Source organism: Oncorhynchus gorbuscha, linkage group LG14 (assembly GCF_021184085.1).
Source record: "Oncorhynchus gorbuscha isolate QuinsamMale2020 ecotype Even-year linkage group LG14, OgorEven_v1.0, whole genome shotgun sequence".
In the NCBI taxonomy this organism is placed as follows: Eukaryota; Metazoa; Chordata; class Actinopteri; order Salmoniformes; family Salmonidae; genus Oncorhynchus; species Oncorhynchus gorbuscha.
Window position 1 is genome coordinate 22,612,570 of NC_060186.1, and position 20,053 is coordinate 22,632,622.

The window sequence follows — 20,053 nt, forward strand, 5'->3', positions numbered from 1 at the left end:
CAATAGGTTTTTAACATTGAATCGCCCAGAAAATCTCAGTATCAAGTTGCAATACATATAGAATTGTGATATATCGTGATAGATATCATATCGGCACTTACAGTTGAAGTCGAAAGTTCACCATCTCGTGCTGTTACTTCATGCATCCCAATCACACCCATTGAGATAACAACGTTACTTCATGCATCCCAATCACACCCATTGAGATAACAACGTTACTTCATGCATCCCAATCACACCCATTGAGATAACAACGTTACTTCATGCATCCCAATCACACCCATTGAGATAACAACGTTACTTCATGCATCCCAATCACACCCATTGAGATAACAGTGTGGAAGATCAATTCTTCACATTCATTCAATAACCCTCTAGGGTCATTCCATGTAATTTCAGCAAGCCATGACACCCACCATGTCAGATTGTTCTGAAATTGTTTACTTAGTTAGAAACAGATAATATGAGCAATCCTTCAACACTATTTTGTTGAAATATTACTTGATATCTGAGAAATGAAGCTAATTGATTGCACCCAAATCCATTCAACATGAATTCGATATTCAATACATATACCTAACATCCGATTTGGACCAAACTTTTTTCAAAGAATGAGTAAGACATGAGAAATTCAAAGAACTTGTCAAAAGCCCCAATACCAGGATGTAGGATGGGACGTAACAACTTCAATTAATAATTTATCTAAACGGGGGAAAAACATGATCAAATTCACTGGGAATACATTACATAGGGTGAAGAAGCAATACTCCAAGCCGCAGCTCCATGCTACTTGTCAGATACTAAAGATTTGTTGTTGGGGTGTGGCATCTGTGGGTGGCTTCAAACAGTTTCTTTGGATTCCTCGTGTCTAACTCATTGTTGAAAAAAGTTTGGTCCAAATCAGATGTTAGGTACTATGGTTTTTGAATATTATATGAATCCTATATATTTAAATGGCCAAAATCTGGATGTAATCTGATGTAATTAGCTTAATTTCTCAGAGATAAAATGATATTTAAACAAAATAATGTTGCAGGAATTGTAATCGTATCTCTTTCTAACTACAGAAACAATTTCAAAACAATCTGATACCGTGGGTGTCGAAATGCTTGTGCTTTTTGAGGTGGAACGACACTCTTGCCCTGCCCATAGATGGTGTTACAACCATCTCATTTAGATACATAATAGGGCAACATTATCCACAGTGATCCACTGATCAGCATCAGCGTTAGGATGAGATCTTCTCTGATGGTAGACTAACAGACTCTGTGTGCTTTCAGAGCCTCGCACGTACACTAACTCTGTCCCTGTCCACCCAGCCCAGAGAAATAAAGAGAGCCTGCCCTATAGCGCTGCTGGCTCTGCTCAATGGGTATTATGTCATTACCACGCTACTGCTTATGAACTCTCCCGGGGCTCTCCTGATCAGGGTTGGGTTTAGTTCCGTTTTCAATTCAGTCAATCATCCATTGCTTTCTATGAGGATTGTTCCACTTTCTGAACCGGTCCGACTGAAGTGAAAACTAACCCTAGCCATGCCCACCACCCGTGGCCAAAATTTGACCCTGACACTGGCACACACCACAGCTGTTACTTTACATTAGTTCCTAATGTACTGTTCTGCACTGTTCATATCTAGGCTAATTACCGTAATCTAGTCTACAGTAAATATATATATATATATATATTCTTTCTTTCTCTTTTTACATATGGCATGGAGTGAATGTGTTGATTGTATCCAAACAGTCAAATTGGTGATAGTCTTGCATGCAGATGGATGTTTCTATTTGTGAGACACAGGATGAGTGCCTTATGTTGTTTGTGTGTGTGTGTGTGTGTGTGTGTGTGTGTGTGTGTGTGTGTGTGTGTGTGTGTGTGTGTGTGTGTGTGTGTGTGTGTGTGTGTGTGTGTGTGTGTGTGTGTGTGTGTGTGTGTGTGTGTGTGTGTGTGTGCGTGTGTGCGTGTGTGTGTGTGTGTGTGTCTGTGGCCAACTCCTGTATGGTGGCCTGGCATATTGAGGAACAGATGGCTTAGAGATGTGCTCCCTCCTTCTTTTCCCTCCAAATAATTTCCCCCATAATTCCCAATTCCCATAAAACCCCATAGCAAAACTGTCCATCTCTGAGATGCTTTTTTTAGATCACAGATAATGACTCAGCCAAGGGATTAGAAGAAACGGAAAAAGCAGATGGCAGATATCAAAACTCTCAAAAGCACTTCCTCTTTCTTTTCCATCTAGTCTTTGACCAGAAAACCATCCACGAAACCGACCCCATTGTCAGTGTTCATGCCAGGGAAATAGTAGATAGACAAGACAATCCTTTTAAAGGATCAATACTATGGCTTTCAACATCAAGTTAAAGGCTATCAATGGCATGTCCAAATGCCATCAGAAAAACTCTGTTAACAGCCTACAAATGAGTCCTCTTGAAATGTCAAGTGAAATGCTTCTATCAAAATGTTTAAAGTTTTCCAAATGTTAAAAGTCTGTTCATGATAAATCAACAGTGTGATTTCTCCAAATGGTCCTGAGATGTATCAGGTGGAGTGGCATTTGGGATGCACATTTTACATTCACCACGGTCCCTGTCTTTATTTGTTTGCTAGTGTCAAATATTTCACCGTTGAGTGAATGCACAATAGCATCAAATATAGAGACAACATTAGCCAGTTACTGACATGGGCTGTGCACACTCCAGCAAAAACCGCTGATAATGCGTATCACACATAAATCATTGCACTTATCAAAATCTATAAATATTATTCTTCCTTACCTATCTGGCAGAAAACCAGGAGCTGCGCAATGGGAATCAGCACCCTGGATACAGTCAGTTCCATAGTCTCCGATTCAGCGGCAAACTGAATTTTAAACGCAAAAAAAATAATTGTAGCAAAACAAGCTGAATTTCTGGCGCGAGCTCTAAGATGCTACACTCGCTTCATACCGCCGATGTCGGCGCTCCGGTCCTCCTGTCTCTCTTCCCTCCCTGTATTTCGCTCTCTGCTTGGAGGAAACGGAGTGGCTCCACTCTCTCATGTACAACACTGGCTGGGTATGGAGAGGGGGATTTGGTATGCGCGCCGCCCACTACTCACACAGGCGCAGCGGGAGGGAAAAACTGATGGTTGAACATGCTTTCTGAATGGTGACATGAAATGACTACTGGCTGGCCAGCGATAAGGGGAAACGTGCATATTCAGAAGGCAAAACTTTTATTTTTGTGAGCTCACAAAGACGAAATGCCAATTTAGTGCCTAATGCAACTACACTAAGAAGTTGTTATTTAAATGAAAATAGAGCCAATCAGCATAATTGCATGATGGAAAAGTAAAGCCAGGATAATGTCTTGGGGTCTCTACTATAACAGCTAGGAGATGAGTAGGGCTGTTTCATCATTTGCCAATAATAAGGGCCTACGACTGTGCCTCCCATCATCTGAATAAACCTTTGTGAAATTGTTGTTCACAAACACTTCAATATTCCCATAGGAATCCAGATCTCAAGTCTCATTATATTTCTCCTCTGCAGAGTACAGAGCTGGGGGTAGGGTGTTGGCTTCACCCCATGTGAAACCTCTATTACTGTTTCTCCTATTATATGGTGCTGGGCAACATGGTCTCACAGTCACAACGAAGGCTCACGTTCTCCGTGGCCGATGCGAGTAAGACATTTAAGCGCGTGAACCCTCGCAAGGCAGACGGCCCAGACGGCATCCCTAGCCGCGTTCTCAGAGCATGCGCAGACCAGCTGGCTGGAGTGTTCACGGACATATTCAATCTCTCCCAATCCCAGTCTGTTGTTCCCACTTCAAGATTGTTCCTGTTCCAAAGAAAGCGAAGGTAACTAAACTAATGACTATTGCTTCGTAGCACTCACTTCTATAATCATGAGGTGTTTTGAGAGGCTTAGTTAAGGACCATATCACCACCATCTTACCTGACACCCTAGACCCACTACAATTTGCGTACTGCCTCCATCCACGGATAACACAATCACTATCACACTGCACACTGCCCTATCCCATCTGGACAAGAGGAATACCTATGTAAGAACGCTGTTCATTGACTACAGCTCAGCCTTCAGGACCATAGTGCTCTCCAAGGTCATCACTATGGTCGGGGCCCTGGATCTGAACCCCATCCTTTGCAACTGGGTCATGGACTACCTGTAGGGCCGACCCCAGGTGGTGAATATAGGCAACAACACCTCCACCACGCTGGTTCTCAACACGGGGGCCCCAACAAGGGTGTGTTGACCTGTACTCCCTGTTCATCCATGACAACTCAATCGTCAAGTTTGCTGATGACACAACAGTGGTAGGTCTGATTACCAACCATGAAGAGACAGCCTATAGCAGGGTCCCTCAACTGGCCGGAGAAATAGGCCCGCTGTCACACACTGATCTGTTTCACCTGTCTTTGTGCTCGTCTCCTCCCCCCTCCAGGTGTCGCCCATCTTCCCCATTATCCCCAGTGTATTTATTCCTGTGCTCTCTGTCTGTTGCCAGTTCGTTTTGTTCGTCAAGCCTCCCAGGGTTTTCCCCCTTGCTTCTGTCTGTTTCTAGTTTCCCCGGGATGACAATTCTGCCTGCCCTGACCCTGACTGCCGCTCTGTACCGTGTCACACCACCCTGGATTATTGACCTCTGCCTGCTCTGACCCCGAGACTGCCTGCCGTTCTGTACCTTTTGGACTCTGTTCGGGATTACTGACCTCTGCCCGCCCTTGACCTGTCGTTTTGCCTGCCTCCTGTTCTAGCAATAAACCTTTGTTACTTTGACATTGTCTGCATGTGGGTCTGCCCTGAAACATGATACCTGTGTCTGAATCTAGTTGCTGATCCCTGGACTACAGGGAGGAGGTGAGGGCCCTGGCGGAGTGGTGCCAGGAAAATGACCTCTCCCTCAACATCAACAAAACAAAGGAGGCTGCAGTGGAGAGAATTGAAGAAGGCGCCGCAGTGGAGGTGAAAAGCTTCATGCTCCTCAACGTGCACATCACTGACAACCTGCAATGGTCCAGCGGCTCTGTCCGCAAGCGCAGGGCACTTTAACAATGTTTACATACGGTTTTACACACTTCATATGTATATACTGTATTCTAGTCAAGGCTGATCCTTCATACAGTTGAAGTCGGAAGTTTGCATACACCTAGGTTGGAGTCACTAAAACTCGTTTTCCAATCACTCCACAAATTTCTTGTTAACAAACTATAGTTTTGGCAAGTCAGTTAGGACATCTACTTTGTGTATGACACAAGTCATTTTTCCAACAATTGTTTACCGACTATTATTTCATTGTATCACAATTGCAGTGGGTCAGAAGTTTACAGACACTAGGTTGACTGTGCCTTTAAACAGCTTGGAAAATACCGGGAAATTATGTCATGACTTTAGAAGCTTCTGTTAGTGTCATGCAGGTGAAAGAGGACCCAAAAGCGACTTAACAGAAACAGAGTTTATTTAAGTCCAAACAGGGAATAACAGAAATCCTCTAGTCTATAGAGGGGAAATAACTGGAGAAGCGGCCACAGACTGCAGGTCGCTTCGGGTAGGCGCAGGCCGTAGTTGACAGAGACACCTGCTCACACGCAGCATCTGATGAAGGCAAAAAACACGACAGGACAGGGCGATACACAATCACAGCAAAAACACGACAGGACAGGGCGAAACGCAATCACAGCATGGTGAATACTAAACAAGGAACCGACGGGACAGGAACGGAACACAAAGGAATAAATAGGGACTCTAATCAGGGGAAAAGATCGGGAACAGGTGTGGGAAGACTAAATGATGATTAGGGGAATAGGAACAGCTGGGAGCAGGAACGGAACGATAGAGAGAAGAGAGAGCGAGAGAGTGAGAGAGGGAGGGGAGAGAGAGGGATAGAAGGAGGGAAAGAACCAAATAAGACCAGCAGAGGGAAACGAATAGAATGGGGAGCACAGGGACAAGACATGATAATAAATGACAAACATGACAGTACCCCCCACTCACCGAGCGCCTCCTGGCGCACTCGAGGAGGAATCCTGGCGGCAACGGAGGAAATCATCGATGAGTGAACGGTCCAGCACGTCCCGAGACGGAACCCAACTCCTCTCCTCAGGACCGTAACCCTCCCAATCCACTAAGTATTGGTGACCCCGTCCCCGAGAACACATGTCCATGATCTTATGTACCTTGTAAATAGGTGCGCTCTCGACAAGGACGGGAGGGGGGAGGGAAGACGAACGGGGGTGCGAAGAAAGGGCTTAACACAGGAGACATGGAAGACAGGATGGACGCGACGAAGATGTCGCGGAAGAAGCAGTCGCACAGCGACAGGATTGACGACCTGGGAGACACGGAACGGACCAATGAACCGCGGAGTCAACTTACGAGAAGCTGTCGTAAGAGGAAGGTTGCGAGTGGAAAGCCACACTCTCTGGCCGCAACAATACCTTGGACTCTTAATCCTGCGTTTATTGGCGGCTCTCACCGTCTGTGCCCTGTAACGGCAAAGTGCAGACCTCACCCTCCTCCAGGTGCGCTCACAACGTTGGACAAACGCTGAGCGGAGGGAACGCTGGACTCGGCAAGCTGGGATGAGAACAGAGGAGGCTGGTAACCCAGACTACTCTGAAACGGAGATAACCCGGTAGCAGACGAAGGAAGCGACTTGAGCGTATTCTGCCCAGGGGAGCTGTTCTGCCCAAGACGCAGGGTTTCTGAAAGAAAGGCTGCGTAGTATGCGACCAATCGTCTGATTGGCCCTCTGCTTGACCGTTAGACTGGGGATGAAACCCGGAAGAGAGACTGACGGACGCACCAATCAAACGACAGAACTCCCTCCAAAACTGTGACGTGAATTGCGGGCCTCTGTCTGAAACGGCGTCTAACGGGAGGCCATGAATTCTGAATACATTCTCAATAATGATTTGTGCCGTCTCCTTAGCGGAAGGAAGTTTAGCGAGGGAATGAAATGTGCCGCCTTAGAGAACCTATCGACAACCGTCAGAATCACAGTCTTCCCCGCAGACAAAGGCAGACCGGTAATGAAGTCTAAGGCAATGTGAGACCATGGTCGAGAAGGAATGGGGAGCGGTCTGAGACGACCGGCAGGAGGAGAGTTACCCGACTTAGTCTGCGCGCAGTCCGAACAAGCAGCCACGAAACGGCGCGTGTCACGCTCCTGAGTCGGCCACCAAAAGCGCTGGCGAATAGACGCAAGAGTGCCTCGAACACCGGGATGACCAGCTAACTTGGCAGAGTGAGCCCACTGAAGAACAGCCAGACGAGTGGAAACAGGAACGAAAAGGAGGTTACTAGGACAAGCGCGCGGCGACGCAGTGTGCGTGAGTGCTTGCTTAACCTGTCTTTCAATTCCCCAGACTGTTAACCCGACAACACGCCCATAAGGAAGAATCCCCTCGGGATCAGTAGAAGCCACAGAAGAACTAAACAGACGGGATAAGGCATCAGGCTTGGTGTTCTTGCTACCCGGACGGTAAGAAATCACAAACTCGAAACGAGCGAAAAACAACGCCCAACGAGCTTGACGGGCATTAAGTCGTTTGGCAGAACGGATGTACTCAAGGTTCTTATGGTCTGTCCAAACGACAAAAGGAACGGTCGCCCCCTCCAACCACTGTCGCCATTCGCCTAGGGCTAAGCGGATGGCGAGCAGTTCACGGTTACCCACATCATAGTTGCGCTCAGATGGCGACAGGCGATGAGAAAAATAAGCGCAAGGATGAACCTTATCGTCAGACTGGAAGCGCTGGGATAGAATGGCTCCCACGCCTACCTCTGAAGCGTCAACCTCGACAATGAATTGTCTAGTGACGTCAGGAGTAACGAGGATAGGAGCGGACGTAAAACGTTCTTTTAGAAGATCAAAAGCTCCCTGGGCGGAACCGGACCACTTAAAACACGTCTTGACAGAAGTAAGAGCTGTGAGAGGGGCAGCAACTTGACCGAAATTACGAATGAAACGCCGATAGAAATTAGCGAAACCTAAAAAGCGCTGCAACTCGACACGTGACCTTGGAACGGGCCAATCACTGACAGCTTGGACCTTAGCGGAATCCATCTGAATGCCTTCAGCGGAAATAACGGAACCGAGAAAAGTAACGGAGGAGACATGAAAAGAGCACTTCTCAGCCTTTACGTAGAGACAATTCTCTAAAAGGCGCTGTAGAACACGTCGAACGTGCTGAACATGAATCTCGAGTGACGGAGAAAAAATCAGGATATCGTCAAGATAGACAAAAACAAAAATGTTCAGCATGTCTCTCAGAACATCATTAACTAATGCCTGAAAAACAGCTGGCGCATTGGCGAGACCGAACGGCAGAACCCGGTACTCAAAATGCCCTAACGGAGTGTTAAACGCCGTTTTCCACTCGTCCCCTCTCTGATGCGCACGAGATGGTAAGCGTTACGAAGGTCCAACTTAGTAAAGCACCTGGCTCCCTGCAGAATCTCGAAGGCTGATGACATAAGGGGAAGCGGATAACGATTCTTAACCGTTATGTCATTCAGCCCTCGATAATCCACGCAGGGGCGCAGAGTACCGTCCTTCTTCTTAACAAAAAGAACCCCGCCCCGGCCGGAGAAGAAGAAGGCACTATGGTACCGGCGTCAAGAGACACAGACAAATAATCCTCGAGAGCCTTACGTTCGGGAGCCGACAGAGAGTATAGTCTACCTCGAGGAGGAGTGGTCCCCGGAAGGAGATCAATACTACAATCATACGACCGGTGAGGAGGAAGGGAGTTGGCTCGGGACCGACTGAAGACCGTGCGCAGATCATGATATTCCTCCGGCACTCCTGTCAAATCGCCAGGTTCCTCCTGAGAAGTAGGGACAGAAGAAACGGGAGGGATGGCAGACATTAAACACTTCACATGACAAGAAACGTTCCAGGATAGGATAGAATTACTAGACCAATTAATAGAAGGATTATGACATACTAGCCAGGGATGACCCAAAACAACAGGTGTAAACGGTGAACGAAAAATCAAAAAAGAAATAGTCTCACTGTGGTTACCAGATACTGTGAGGGTTAAAGGTAGTGTCTCAAATCTGATACTGGGAAGATGACTACCATCTAAGGCGAACATGGGCGTAGGCTTATCTAACTCTCTGAAAGGAATGTCATGTTTCCGAACCCATGCTTCGTCCATGAAACAACCCTCAGCCCCAGAGTCTATCAAGGCACTACATGTAGCACCCGAACCGGTCCAGCGTAGATGGACCGACAAAGTAGTACAGGATTTTGATGGAGAGACTTGAGTAGTTGCGCTCACCAGTAGCCCTCCGCTTACAGATGAGCTCTGGCTTTACTGGACATGAATTAACAAAATGTCCAGCAACTCCGCAATAGAGGCACAGGCGGTTGGTGATCCTCCGTTCCCTCTCCTTAGTCGAGATGCGAATCCCTCCCAGCTGCATGGGCTCAGACTCTGAGCCAGAGGAGGGAGATGGTTGCGATGCGGAGCAGGGAAACACTGTTGATGCGAGCTCTCTTCCACGAGCCCGGTGACGAAGATCTACCCGTCGTTCTATGCGGATGGCGAGAGCAATCAAAGAGTCCACATCTGAAGGAACCTCCCGGGAGAGAATCTCATCCTTAACCACTGCGTGGAGTCCCTCCAGAAAACGAGCGAGCAGCGCCGGCTCGTTCCACTCACTAGAGGCAGCAAGAGTGCGAAACTCAATAGAATAATCCGTTATGGACCGTTCACCTTGGCATAAGGAAGCCAGGGCCCTAGAAGCCTCCCTACCAAAAACTGAACGGTCAAAAACCCGAATCATCTCCTCTTTAAAGTTCTGGAACTTGTTAGAGCAATCAGCCCTTGCCTCCCAGATAGCTGTGCCCCATTCTCGAGCCCGGCCAGTAAGGAGTGAAATGACGTAAGCAACCCGAGCTCTCTCTCTAGAGTATGTGTTGGGTTGGAGAGAGAACACAATCTCACACTGCGTGAGAAAGGAGCGGCATTCAGTGGGCTGCCCGGAGTAGCAAGGTGGGTTATTAACCCTAGGTTCTGGAGGCTCGGCAGGCCAGGAAGTAACAGGTGGCACGAGACGTAGACTCTGGAACTGTCCAGAGAGGTCGGAAACCTGAGCGGCCAGGTTCTCCACGGCATGGCGAGCAGCAGACAATTCCTGCTCGTGTCTGCCGAGCATGGCTCCTTGGATCTTGACGGCAGTGTAACGAGCGTCTGAAGTCGCTGGGTCCATTCCTTGGTCGGTTCCTTCTGTCATGCAGGTGAAAGAGGACCCAAAAGCGACTTAACAGAAACAGAGTTTATTTAAGTCCAAACAGGGAATAACAGAAATCCTCTAGTCTATAGAGGGGAAATAACTGGAGAAGCGGCCACAGACTGCAGGTCGCTTCGGGTAGGCGCAGGCCGTAGTTGACAGAGACACCTGCTCACACGCAGCATCTGATGAAGGCAAAAAACACGACAGGACAGGGCGATACACAATCACAGCAAAAACACGACAGGACAGGGCGAAACGCAATCACAGCATGGTGAATACTAAACAAGGAACCGACGGGACAGGAACGGAACACAAAGGAATAAATAGGGACTCTAATCAGGGGAAAGGATCGGGAACAGGTGTGGGAAGACTAAATGATGATTAGGGGAATAGGAACAGCTGGGAGCAGGAACGGAACGATAGAGAGAAGAGAGAGCGAGAGAGTGAGAGAGGGAGGGGGAGAGAGAGGGATAGAAGGAGGGAAAGAACCAAATAAGACCAGCAGAGGGAAACGAATAGAATGGGGAGCACAGGGACAAGACATGATAATAAATGACAAACATGACAGTTAGGCTAATTGACATCATTTGAGTCAATTGTAGGTGTACCTGTGTATGTATTTCAAGGCCTACCTTCAAACTCAGTGCCTCTTTGCTTGACATCATGGGAAAATCTAAAGAAATCAGCCAAGACCTCAGAAAAATAATTGTAGACCTCCACAAGTCTGGTACATCCCTGGGAGCAATTTCCAAACGCCTGAAGGTACCACGTTCATCTGTACTAACAATAGTATGCAAGTATAAACACCATGGGACCATGCAGCCGTCATACCTCTAAGGAAGGAGACGTGTTCTGTCTCCTAGAGCTGAATGTACTTTGGTGCGAAAAGTGCAAGTCAATCCCAGAACAACAGCAAAGGACCTTGTGAAGATGCTGGAGTAAACAGGTCCAAAAGTATCTATAACCACAGTTAAACAAGTCCTATATCGACATAACCTGAAAGGCCACTCAGCAAGGAAGAAGCCACTGCTCCAAAACCTCAATTAAAAAGCCAGACTACGGTTTGCAACTGCACATGGGGACAAAGATCGTACATTTTGGATAAATGTCCTCTGGTCTGATGAAACAAAAATATAACTGTTTGGCCATAATGACCATCATTATGTTTGGAGGAAAAGGGGGTGGCCTGCAGGCCGAAGAACACCATCCCAACTTTGAAGCACGGGGGTGGCAGCATCATATTGTGGGTTGTGCTTTGCTGCAGTAGGGACTGGTGCACTTCACAAAATAGATGGCATCATGTGGTAGGAAAATTATGTGAATATATTGAAGCAACATCTCAAGGCATCAGTCAGGAAGTTAAAGCTTGGTCACAAATGGGTCTTCCAAATGGACAATGACCCCAAGCATACTTCCAAAGATGTGGCAGAATGGCTTAAGGACAACAAAGTCAAGGTATTGGAGTGGCCATCACAAAGCCCTGACCTCAATCCTATAGAAAATTTGTGGGCAGAAATGAAAAAGCGTGTGCGAACAAGGAGGCCTACAAACCTGATTCAGTTACACCAGCTCTGTCAGGAGGAAGGGTCAAAATTCACCCAACTTATTGTGGGAAGCTTGTGGAAGGCTACCCGAAACGTTTGACCTAAGTTAAACAATTTAAAGGCAATGCTACCAAATACCTATAGAGTGTATGTAAACTTCTGACCCACTGGGAATGTGATGAAAGAAATTGTCATGTTTTGTCTTATATTGTCTTGTCATTATGCTTTCCCTTCTGTTCGTTTCCCCCTGCTGGTCTTATTAGGTTCGTTCCCTTTTTCTATCCCTCTCTCTCTCCCTCCCTCTCTCTCCTCTCTCTATCGTTCCGTTCCTGCTCCCAGCTGTTCCTCATTCTCCTACTCACTCATTTAGTCTTTCCACACCTGTTCCCTATCTTGTCCTCTGATTAGAGTCCCTATTTCTCCCCTTGTTTTCCGTTTCTGTCCTGTCGGATCCTTGTATATTGTTCGCCGTGCTGTGTCTTTGTCTCGCCCTGTCGTGTCTTGTTTCCCTCAGATGCTGCGTGTGAGCAGGTGTCTGAGTCTGCTACGGTCGGTGCCTTCCCGAGGCAACCTACAGTTTATGGTCGAGTCTCCAGTCTGTCCTCGTCACTACGAGTGGAATTAGTTTTTTATGTTTTGTTTTCTGCTCCGATTTGTCTAGGAGTATTGCCTATTTCCTTTACTGGAATAAAGACTCTGTTTTCGCCAAGTCGCTTTTGGGTCCTCATTCACCTGCATAACAGAAATAACATCTGAAATAAATCATTCTCTCTACTATTATTCTGACATTTCACATTCGTAAAATAAAGTGGTGATCCTAACTGACCTAAAACAGGGAATTTTTACTAAGATTAAATGTCAGGAATTGTGAAAAACGGAGTTCAAATGTATTTGGCTAAGGTGTATGTAAACTTCCGACTTCAACTGTAACGACTGCTGTACACACCTTTGCTATTCATTTCCTGTCCATACTGTCTATATATTTATATTATGGACTCAACATTGTTCGTTATGATATTTCTTAATTTCTTATTTGAATTTTGGGGATTTGTGGTATTGTTTTATATTGTTAGGTATCACGGCACTGTTGGAGCTAGAAACATAAGCATTTCGATGCGCCTGCGATCGCATCGGAAAAATATGTGGACACAGCAAATTACGTTTGATTTGATTTAGATGTTTGGTCGACTGAGGAGGTTTGGCCAAGAGCCTCTTCTCACAATGTGCACCCTTGGGTACTTCCACTCTAATCCGGAGGCAGGACTTAAACACACAATAACATGCTCCTCCACGGCTCCCTCTTGTTTTCCCCTTGCATAACTTAACATCATTTAACAGGGGATTATCTTTAATTTATGCAGGAAGGAAATGCATTTCACTTGTTGCACCACATTTTTTTCAGGCTGCTCAATACAATGTTTTGCTTCTTGAGTTCCGCTGCTCTGTTTGTGTACTTGTGTGTGTGTGTGCGCCTTTGTGTGTGTGTGTGCCTTTGTGTGTGTGTGTGTGCCTTTGTGTGTGCCTTTGTGTGTGTGTGTGTGCGTGCGTGCGTGCGTGGGTGTGTGTGCGTGTGCGTGTGCGTGCGTGTGTGTGTGTGTGCGTGCGTGTGCGTGTGTGTGTGTGTGCGTGTGTGTGTATCTGTGCTTGGCTTGTGAGTGAACCTGTGGCTTTGTGGAAGCAGCCTGTTGCTCATTAAGACTTTCCGTTTGGCAGAGAGGAGAGGAGAGCAACAAGTGTTAGCTTCCAGGCAGGTCAGTTTAGTCCTTCCTCTCTCTGCATAGGGAGAGAATAGCAGTGAAATAACAGATAGCAAAAAAGACAACATTCTGTGTTGATGGAGATTAAGGCTCTATTGTATATGAGACCCTCAAAGACACAGGTGCTACAGCGGCAGGGAGTATAGACCGTATAAAACGCACGAGAGAGATCACATCCTGGATCCTTAACAAACCAACCCTGAACAAGGCAGTTAACCCATTGTTCCCTGGTAGGCCGTCATTGGAAATAAGAATTTGTTCTGAACTGACTTGCCTAGTTTTAAAAAAAAGTAAAATTACGATAGATACGGGACAGTACTGTGTCGGCTTGTCAACAGAATCCATTACTGGAAAAATGGAGATAGGGAGGAGGACCAGAGTTATTGGTCAATGAATAGTCTCTCCCCATCAGCCCTTTGCGGGGCTAATCGATGTAAGAACACATAAAGGATGTTGTTATGCACGTGAGTGAGGACCCAAAAGCGGTTTAACAGATACAGAGTCTTTTAATGTCAAAACACAGGGAAGACATAGATCCTCTTCAGATGTATAAAAATGGCAAAATAGACAACCCGCAGAGAGGGCGACAAAAGAATAATAAAGTCCCTCTGAATATGACAGAAGAGTCCCCTTCTTAGCAGCAGAGGAGAATAGCTGGGTAGAGTCCCCTTCTTAGCAGCCGAGGAGAATAGCTGGGTGAGCGGCGACAGACTGCTGGTCTCTCTGGGTCACTCTGGGTCACCTGATCACACGTAGCATCAGATGAACAGGTTGATTCCGACAGGACGGGACAAGGGTGAAGCAAACGAGACGATAGTTCGGTTCTGGCATGAGAAACTCAAACGAGAATCTGACAAAGACAGAAGCAGGAACAGAGAGAGAAATAGAGACCTAATCAGAGGGAAAAAGGGAACAGGTGGAAAAAGGGTGAACGAGGTAGTTAGAGAAGATGAGGGACCGCTGGGGGAAGGAAAGGAAGAGAAGGTAACCTAATACGACCAGCAGAGGAAGACTGAGTGAAGAGAAAGAACAGGAACAAGACATAATATGACAATACATGACAGATGTAGTAGAAGTGCATCAATAAAGGGAGTGGATGTGGGATAAGGACCCATTACCGTGTAAATCTTTGGCTACTGGTAAACACAGCATTGTTACGACCAGAGAAAGCTCTACTTTGCAGCCAGGTGTTTGGTTACTTCTGGGGGAGTGACTGTATTCGGCGGCTGGCGTCGGGAGTCAGTCTGGGTGAGAAGGGCCCTGGGATGGGATCCGTGACTGAGGGAATATAAAACACACAGGCCAGTGTTAGAGAGAGGACAATGGTAGAACACCGCTATCTCCCGAGCTGACCTCACCGCACCTGCGATACAGTTACCTGTGGGAAACAAACACACAAACCATATGGGAGAGGAAGAGGGACACAAACAGCCAGACTAACATAAGACTGTTTGTCAATGATGAGGAATTCCCCCTGGATTTGACCAGCCTACTAACAGTATTCTGCTAATCAGTGCCGAGCCTTCAGTAATGCACAGCATCATATCTTCCCGGCTGTATGCATGCAGTGTCTCTTCCTGTTACACGCATTGATGCATTAATAGTAAAAGTCAGGTACCCAGACTAGAATTTGACACCATCCTGTTGGGTCTTTTTAGTGTCCTCTGTCTGTAACACATGCTTCCTCTCTTCCTCCGCCTTCATGGCCTCTAAGAAAACCGGAATCTTCTCTCTCCCTGCTGATGTGGCTTCCTTAACTGCCCCAGCCCTGTTTCCATGACACCCTGGTAGGTTGTAGCCGAATGTCAACATTATTGACAGCCAACTGTCATGCCTGAAATTCAATATTCCGGACACCCCGTTGCATAACCCCAACGGATCGATGCCTGTCTCAGCCACTCACAGCGAGGTGTGCGTGCTAGCCGGCAACAGCACACACCCCTCGCTGTCAACCCATTGTACGTGGCGGCACACGCACACACATAAACACACATAAACACACACCGCTGTCTGTCTTCTCTGTCTGTGGCTGTGCTGCTCATGGCAACATCCTCTCAGGCGATGCCGTTTTTGATTGAGTTATGTAACCTTGCCAAATAGCTCGATTACAGTCTTTTCAACTACAGGACAAGTCAATACAGCTTTCATGCTATACTGCGTCAACGCTCTAACTAAAGGAGGCAGGAGGGAGCACGACATCTCTACAGAACCCTCTAAAAGCCCCACAGACTCAGTCTGTTTCCTGTCTGTTTCCTGTCACGGGCCTCAACCACCCTTCAGTTAGTTATACAGCAGAGAGATGTCTGACTGAGAAAATACATTTACCTCACGGTGACAGTCCAGTCCCTCTGTGCGGGTCTTTGGCCTCCTCTACAGCTCCCTCCGTGGAACAGAGAGCTGCCAGAGGCCAGAGATGACAGCAGTGGGACAGGCAGCCACAGAGACAGCAGCCAGAGTGGAGCAACCGTCTGTGAATCAGCAGCAGCAGAAGCAAACACAGAGCTCCTTCAGTCGACCTCAAAGGCCCTCGTGTGGCATTCCAGCCAGTCCCTCTCATGTGACATCAGGCTTCCCTGAGCCCAGAGAGAGGAGAGCGGTGCGTGGCAGGGCTTTCATCTGGACCACAGAACCAGAGTCAAAGAGTAGCAAGGCAGTACTAGTCAACCCTCCTGTCTCCACCTCCCTCTAGGGATAAAACAAAGACCAGAGAGCGCAGATGCACACACACAGGCACGTATGCATGAACACATTTTTACATAAAACTGAGAGAGGAGCCAAGCCTGTGGTGTTCTTTATCAAGAGGCAGCAGGAGATGCAGAGGCCTCTCATATGATGAGCTATCAATCCTATTTCCCTGCTCTGCTGGTGATCCAGAGCCTGGTAAGAACTTGAACCTTTAAGCTTGACATGTTCAGTGATATGCATATGGACTTACTCTCGTGTTTGCTAAGTCCTAACGCTGTATGAAAGCCAATAGTCAATCAGCTGGAGGCCCAGGGTTTCCTAGCAACGGGCTAATAGAAGGGTAAGGCTATGTCAAACCAGTATGACCCTCCCACAGCTGCAGAACAGGCAAGAACACTGCAATATCCCTCAACAATTTCCTGAAGAGCTAGACCGACACATACAGCCTGAACTTTGACATGAAGATATATTGTAATGAGGAGGAATGCATAGCCTTTCTATAATCTTGATTCTTCTTAATTCCTAAGACATTAAAGCCATTCTGCTCTAGTGCCGTGCGTTATTAATGGCATACTGTAGTATTCAACTATTCTCTTTTTTAAAGCAGCTCTCCTTTTTTCTTCAGGTGTCACATCTCACAAAGAACTTCCTGGGAACTCACAGTGAGCCTCTGATTCGATGACATTCCTCTCCACAATAGCCCTCTGAGTATCTCTTATACACTGGCTAAGAGTTGCATACAAGGTTTAGAGCTACTAACTTACATGAAGCTCTTACAGCAACGGTTAGTGTGTGTGTGTGTGTGTGTGTGTGTGTGTGTGTGTGTGTGTGTGTGTGTGTGTGTGTGTGTGTGTGTGTGTGTGTGTGTGTGTGTGTGTGTGTGTGTGTGTGTGTGTGTGTGTGTGTGTGTGTGTGTGTGTGTGTGTGTGTGTGTGTGTGTGTGTGTGTGTCTGAGTGAGAGACAGAGAGAGAGAGAGACAGAGAGAGAGAGAGAGAGAGAGAGAGAGAGAGAGAGAGAGAGAGAGAGAGAGAGAGAGAGAGAGAGAGAGAGAGAGAGAGAGCAGAGAGAGAGAGGCAGAGAGAGAGAGAGAGAAAGAAGGCGGCTGGGATTCCGAGTGCCGTTTGGCCCTGCTTGCCATTTTGCATATGCCTTATTTCTTGGATGTTTTCAGTTCTTACAGTTACTGATCAAGAGAGAAGTCAGAACCGACAACAAAGCAGGAGCTGCAGAATAAATGTTCTGCAGGAATGAGATGTTTTGCTGCTGGGTGATACTGCAATCACATTGTGGTCTCTAATGTGTTTTGATAATTTTAGTGAGTTGAGAGTTTACTTCAGTGTGTGGGATTGCAGCCTTCCTCAGTCTGACACCCTGAAATGGATTGTTGCTGGGCTCCATGGAAACAGGGCACCAGGCAGGCCTATTATATCCACTCTCCGAGCAGGGGCAGTGTTCCGTAAAAGCACCCGTGTGCCTCCTCCCTCCCTCCTCCCCTCATCCTTTATTCTGTCAGTTCCCATCCATAAAAGACTGACCAACTGCACATTGCCCTAAATGAATTGTTTTCCATATGACCTGCAAGTGGCCCACAGTGTTGTCTTTGATTTGACAATACTGTCGAACCTAGAGGGCCAATGTACCTTCAGGCACAGAATCAATCAATCAAATGCATTTCTATACAGCCCTTTTTACATCAGCAGACACCCAGCCTAAAACCCCAAAGGGCAATCAATGCAGAGGCAGAAGCACAGTGGAAAATATCAGTAGAGGGCAGGAACATAGGAAGAAACCTAGAGGGGAACCAGGCCCCTGAGGGGTGGCCAGTCCTCTGGCTGTACCAGGTCGAGATTTAAGAGTGCAGTGCCTTCAGAAAGTATTCACACCCCTTGACTTCATCCAAATCTTGTCAACGATCTAAACAAAATACTCTGCAGTGTCAAATAGGAACCAAAATGATAACATTTGTTAGAAATGTAAAATAAAACACTACTTGATCTTGATTAGATAAGTATTTAACCCCTTGAGTCAATACATGTTAGCGATTACAGCTGTGAGTCTTCCTGCGTAAATCTCTAAAAGCTTTCCACACCTGGATAGTGCAACATATGCCGATTGTTCTTTTCAAAATTGTTCAAGCTCTGTGAAACGTTTTGTTGATCATTGCTAGACAACCATTTTCAGGTCTTGCCATAGATTTTCAAGCAGATTTAAGTCAAAACTGTAACTCGGCCACTCAGGAACATTTACTGTCTTCTTGGTAAGCAACGCCAGTGTAAATTTGGCCTTGTGTTTTAGTTTATTGACCTGCTGAAAGATGACTTAATCTCCCAGTGTCTGGTGGAAAGCAGACTGAACCAAGTTTTCCTTCTTTTTGTATCCTGAAAAGCTCCCCAGTCCTTAACGATTACAAGCATACCCATAACATGACACAGCCACCACTATGCTTGAATATGGAGAGTGGTACTCAGTTATGTGTTGTGTTGTGATAGCATTTTCCCCAAACATAACACTTTGTATTCAAGTGCTTTGCCACAGTTGTAGCGGAACGCAGAGGGAATTTCCTTGTTGTATCACATGAGAAACTTACATTTTGTCAAACATCTTTCTTAGACCTGTTTCTGTGAGAACATGAGATTACTGTGTGTAGTGTGCCACCTAGCGGCATCTCAATGCACTCCCCCAAAATGAGGGAAAAAACATAGAGATAGATAGAGGACTCATCTTTGAATCTGTGCCATTATAGAGCTCTCCAGCTTCTAGTCCAACGTTTCCCAAACTCGGTCCTCGGGACTCCAAGGGGTGCACATTTAGTTTTTTTCCCCTAACACTAACCTAACATATTATTTGAATATGCTGTGTAGTACTATGGCAAAAACCAAAACGTGAACCGCTTGGGGTCCTGAGAACCGAGTCTGGGAAACGTAGTCCTAAAAAATATTTCCTAAAAAATGGAAATGAGTTACCTCTGGTTCGTTCAGCCATTCCTATGGGGAAAATGAATGGGGAAAGAATGGGGTTTTGGGATAAATGCAGAAAATAAGGCCTGAGGTTAACACAGGCTTAAGAGATCTTATACCTTTTGTTCTATGAGATAACATTAGTCAGTTAACGGTTAACCATGGCGGAGTTAGTGCCTACAAAAAGACGCCATTACTATTGCTCTCTATATTGTCTGGGCCAGCATGGGAAGCGCCATTGAGGCTTTCTCCATTTTGAAGTAGTACATTTTCCTCTTCACGATTGGCTGATCGCTCCTGATGACCCGGTTGGACATGACTACAACCGGGGTCCCCAGGAAGGATCAGCCAATGAAGTTTTGCTATCCCACCCAGTTGAATACATTAAAATGGTGGAAGCCCTCAACGGTGCTGCCCATGCTAATATCAAAGACAGTACAATACGAAGATAGGCTAAAACTGCTTCTACAATATCCAATGATCACACTTGTAGGCGATGTCATGGCAACGTTGGCTAGCTAAGCTCATGCGTAGAAACACGTCATAGAGTCTGACGGTCTTCTGGCGCCGAACTGTGCATGTTTAGGCTGTCAATTCAAAGGCACTCCTTTTATCACTTTGTATTTATTAGGGATCATGAGGTTGGAGTAATAAAATGTTAAACTGCTTAAAAGACATGCGCTGGAATCTAGGTTGTGCCTTTAGATTTCGTTCTCTCAATGACTTCTCAAACCCCAAACCCCTATTTTGTCTGTTTCGCGACGTTCCCGGAAGTCTCTCGATGTTGTGTCTCTGGGTTTCAAAACTCTGTGATAAATAGCCTTTTGGCTACCAGAGGCCTCTGTCATTCTCTATGGTGAAAA

At 46.4% G+C, this 20,053-nt stretch overlaps 1 protein-coding gene and 1 long non-coding RNA gene across 5 annotated transcripts in view; both read right to left on the minus strand.

Annotated features, from left to right (window-relative positions):
• LOC123994647 (receptor-type tyrosine-protein phosphatase zeta-like) overlaps nt 1–3,058 on the minus strand; it is a 69,644-nt gene extending 66,586 nt beyond the window's left edge. For 2 of the 4 annotated variants that reach the window (XM_046297497.1, XM_046297496.1), the window contains exon 1: nt 2,775–3,058. In XM_046297497.1, the coding sequence (XP_046153453.1) occupies nt 2,775–2,838 (64 nt within the window). In that variant the 5' untranslated portion in view covers nt 2,839–3,058. The remainder of the gene's footprint in view (nt 1–2,774) is intronic. The other 2 variants (XM_046297499.1, XM_046297498.1) reach the window with 1 other exon arrangement.
• Nucleotides 3,059–14,227: 11,169 nt separating this feature from the next.
• On the minus strand, nt 14,228–15,540 carry LOC123995926. Its single transcript, XR_006831909.1, has 3 exons — nt 15,166–15,540; nt 14,666–14,825; nt 14,228–14,289 (listed from the first exon to the last, which is right to left on the minus strand). It is a non-coding gene; the product is annotated as an uncharacterized LOC123995926 (long non-coding RNA).
• Between the last annotated feature and the right edge of the window lie 4,513 nt (nt 15,541–20,053).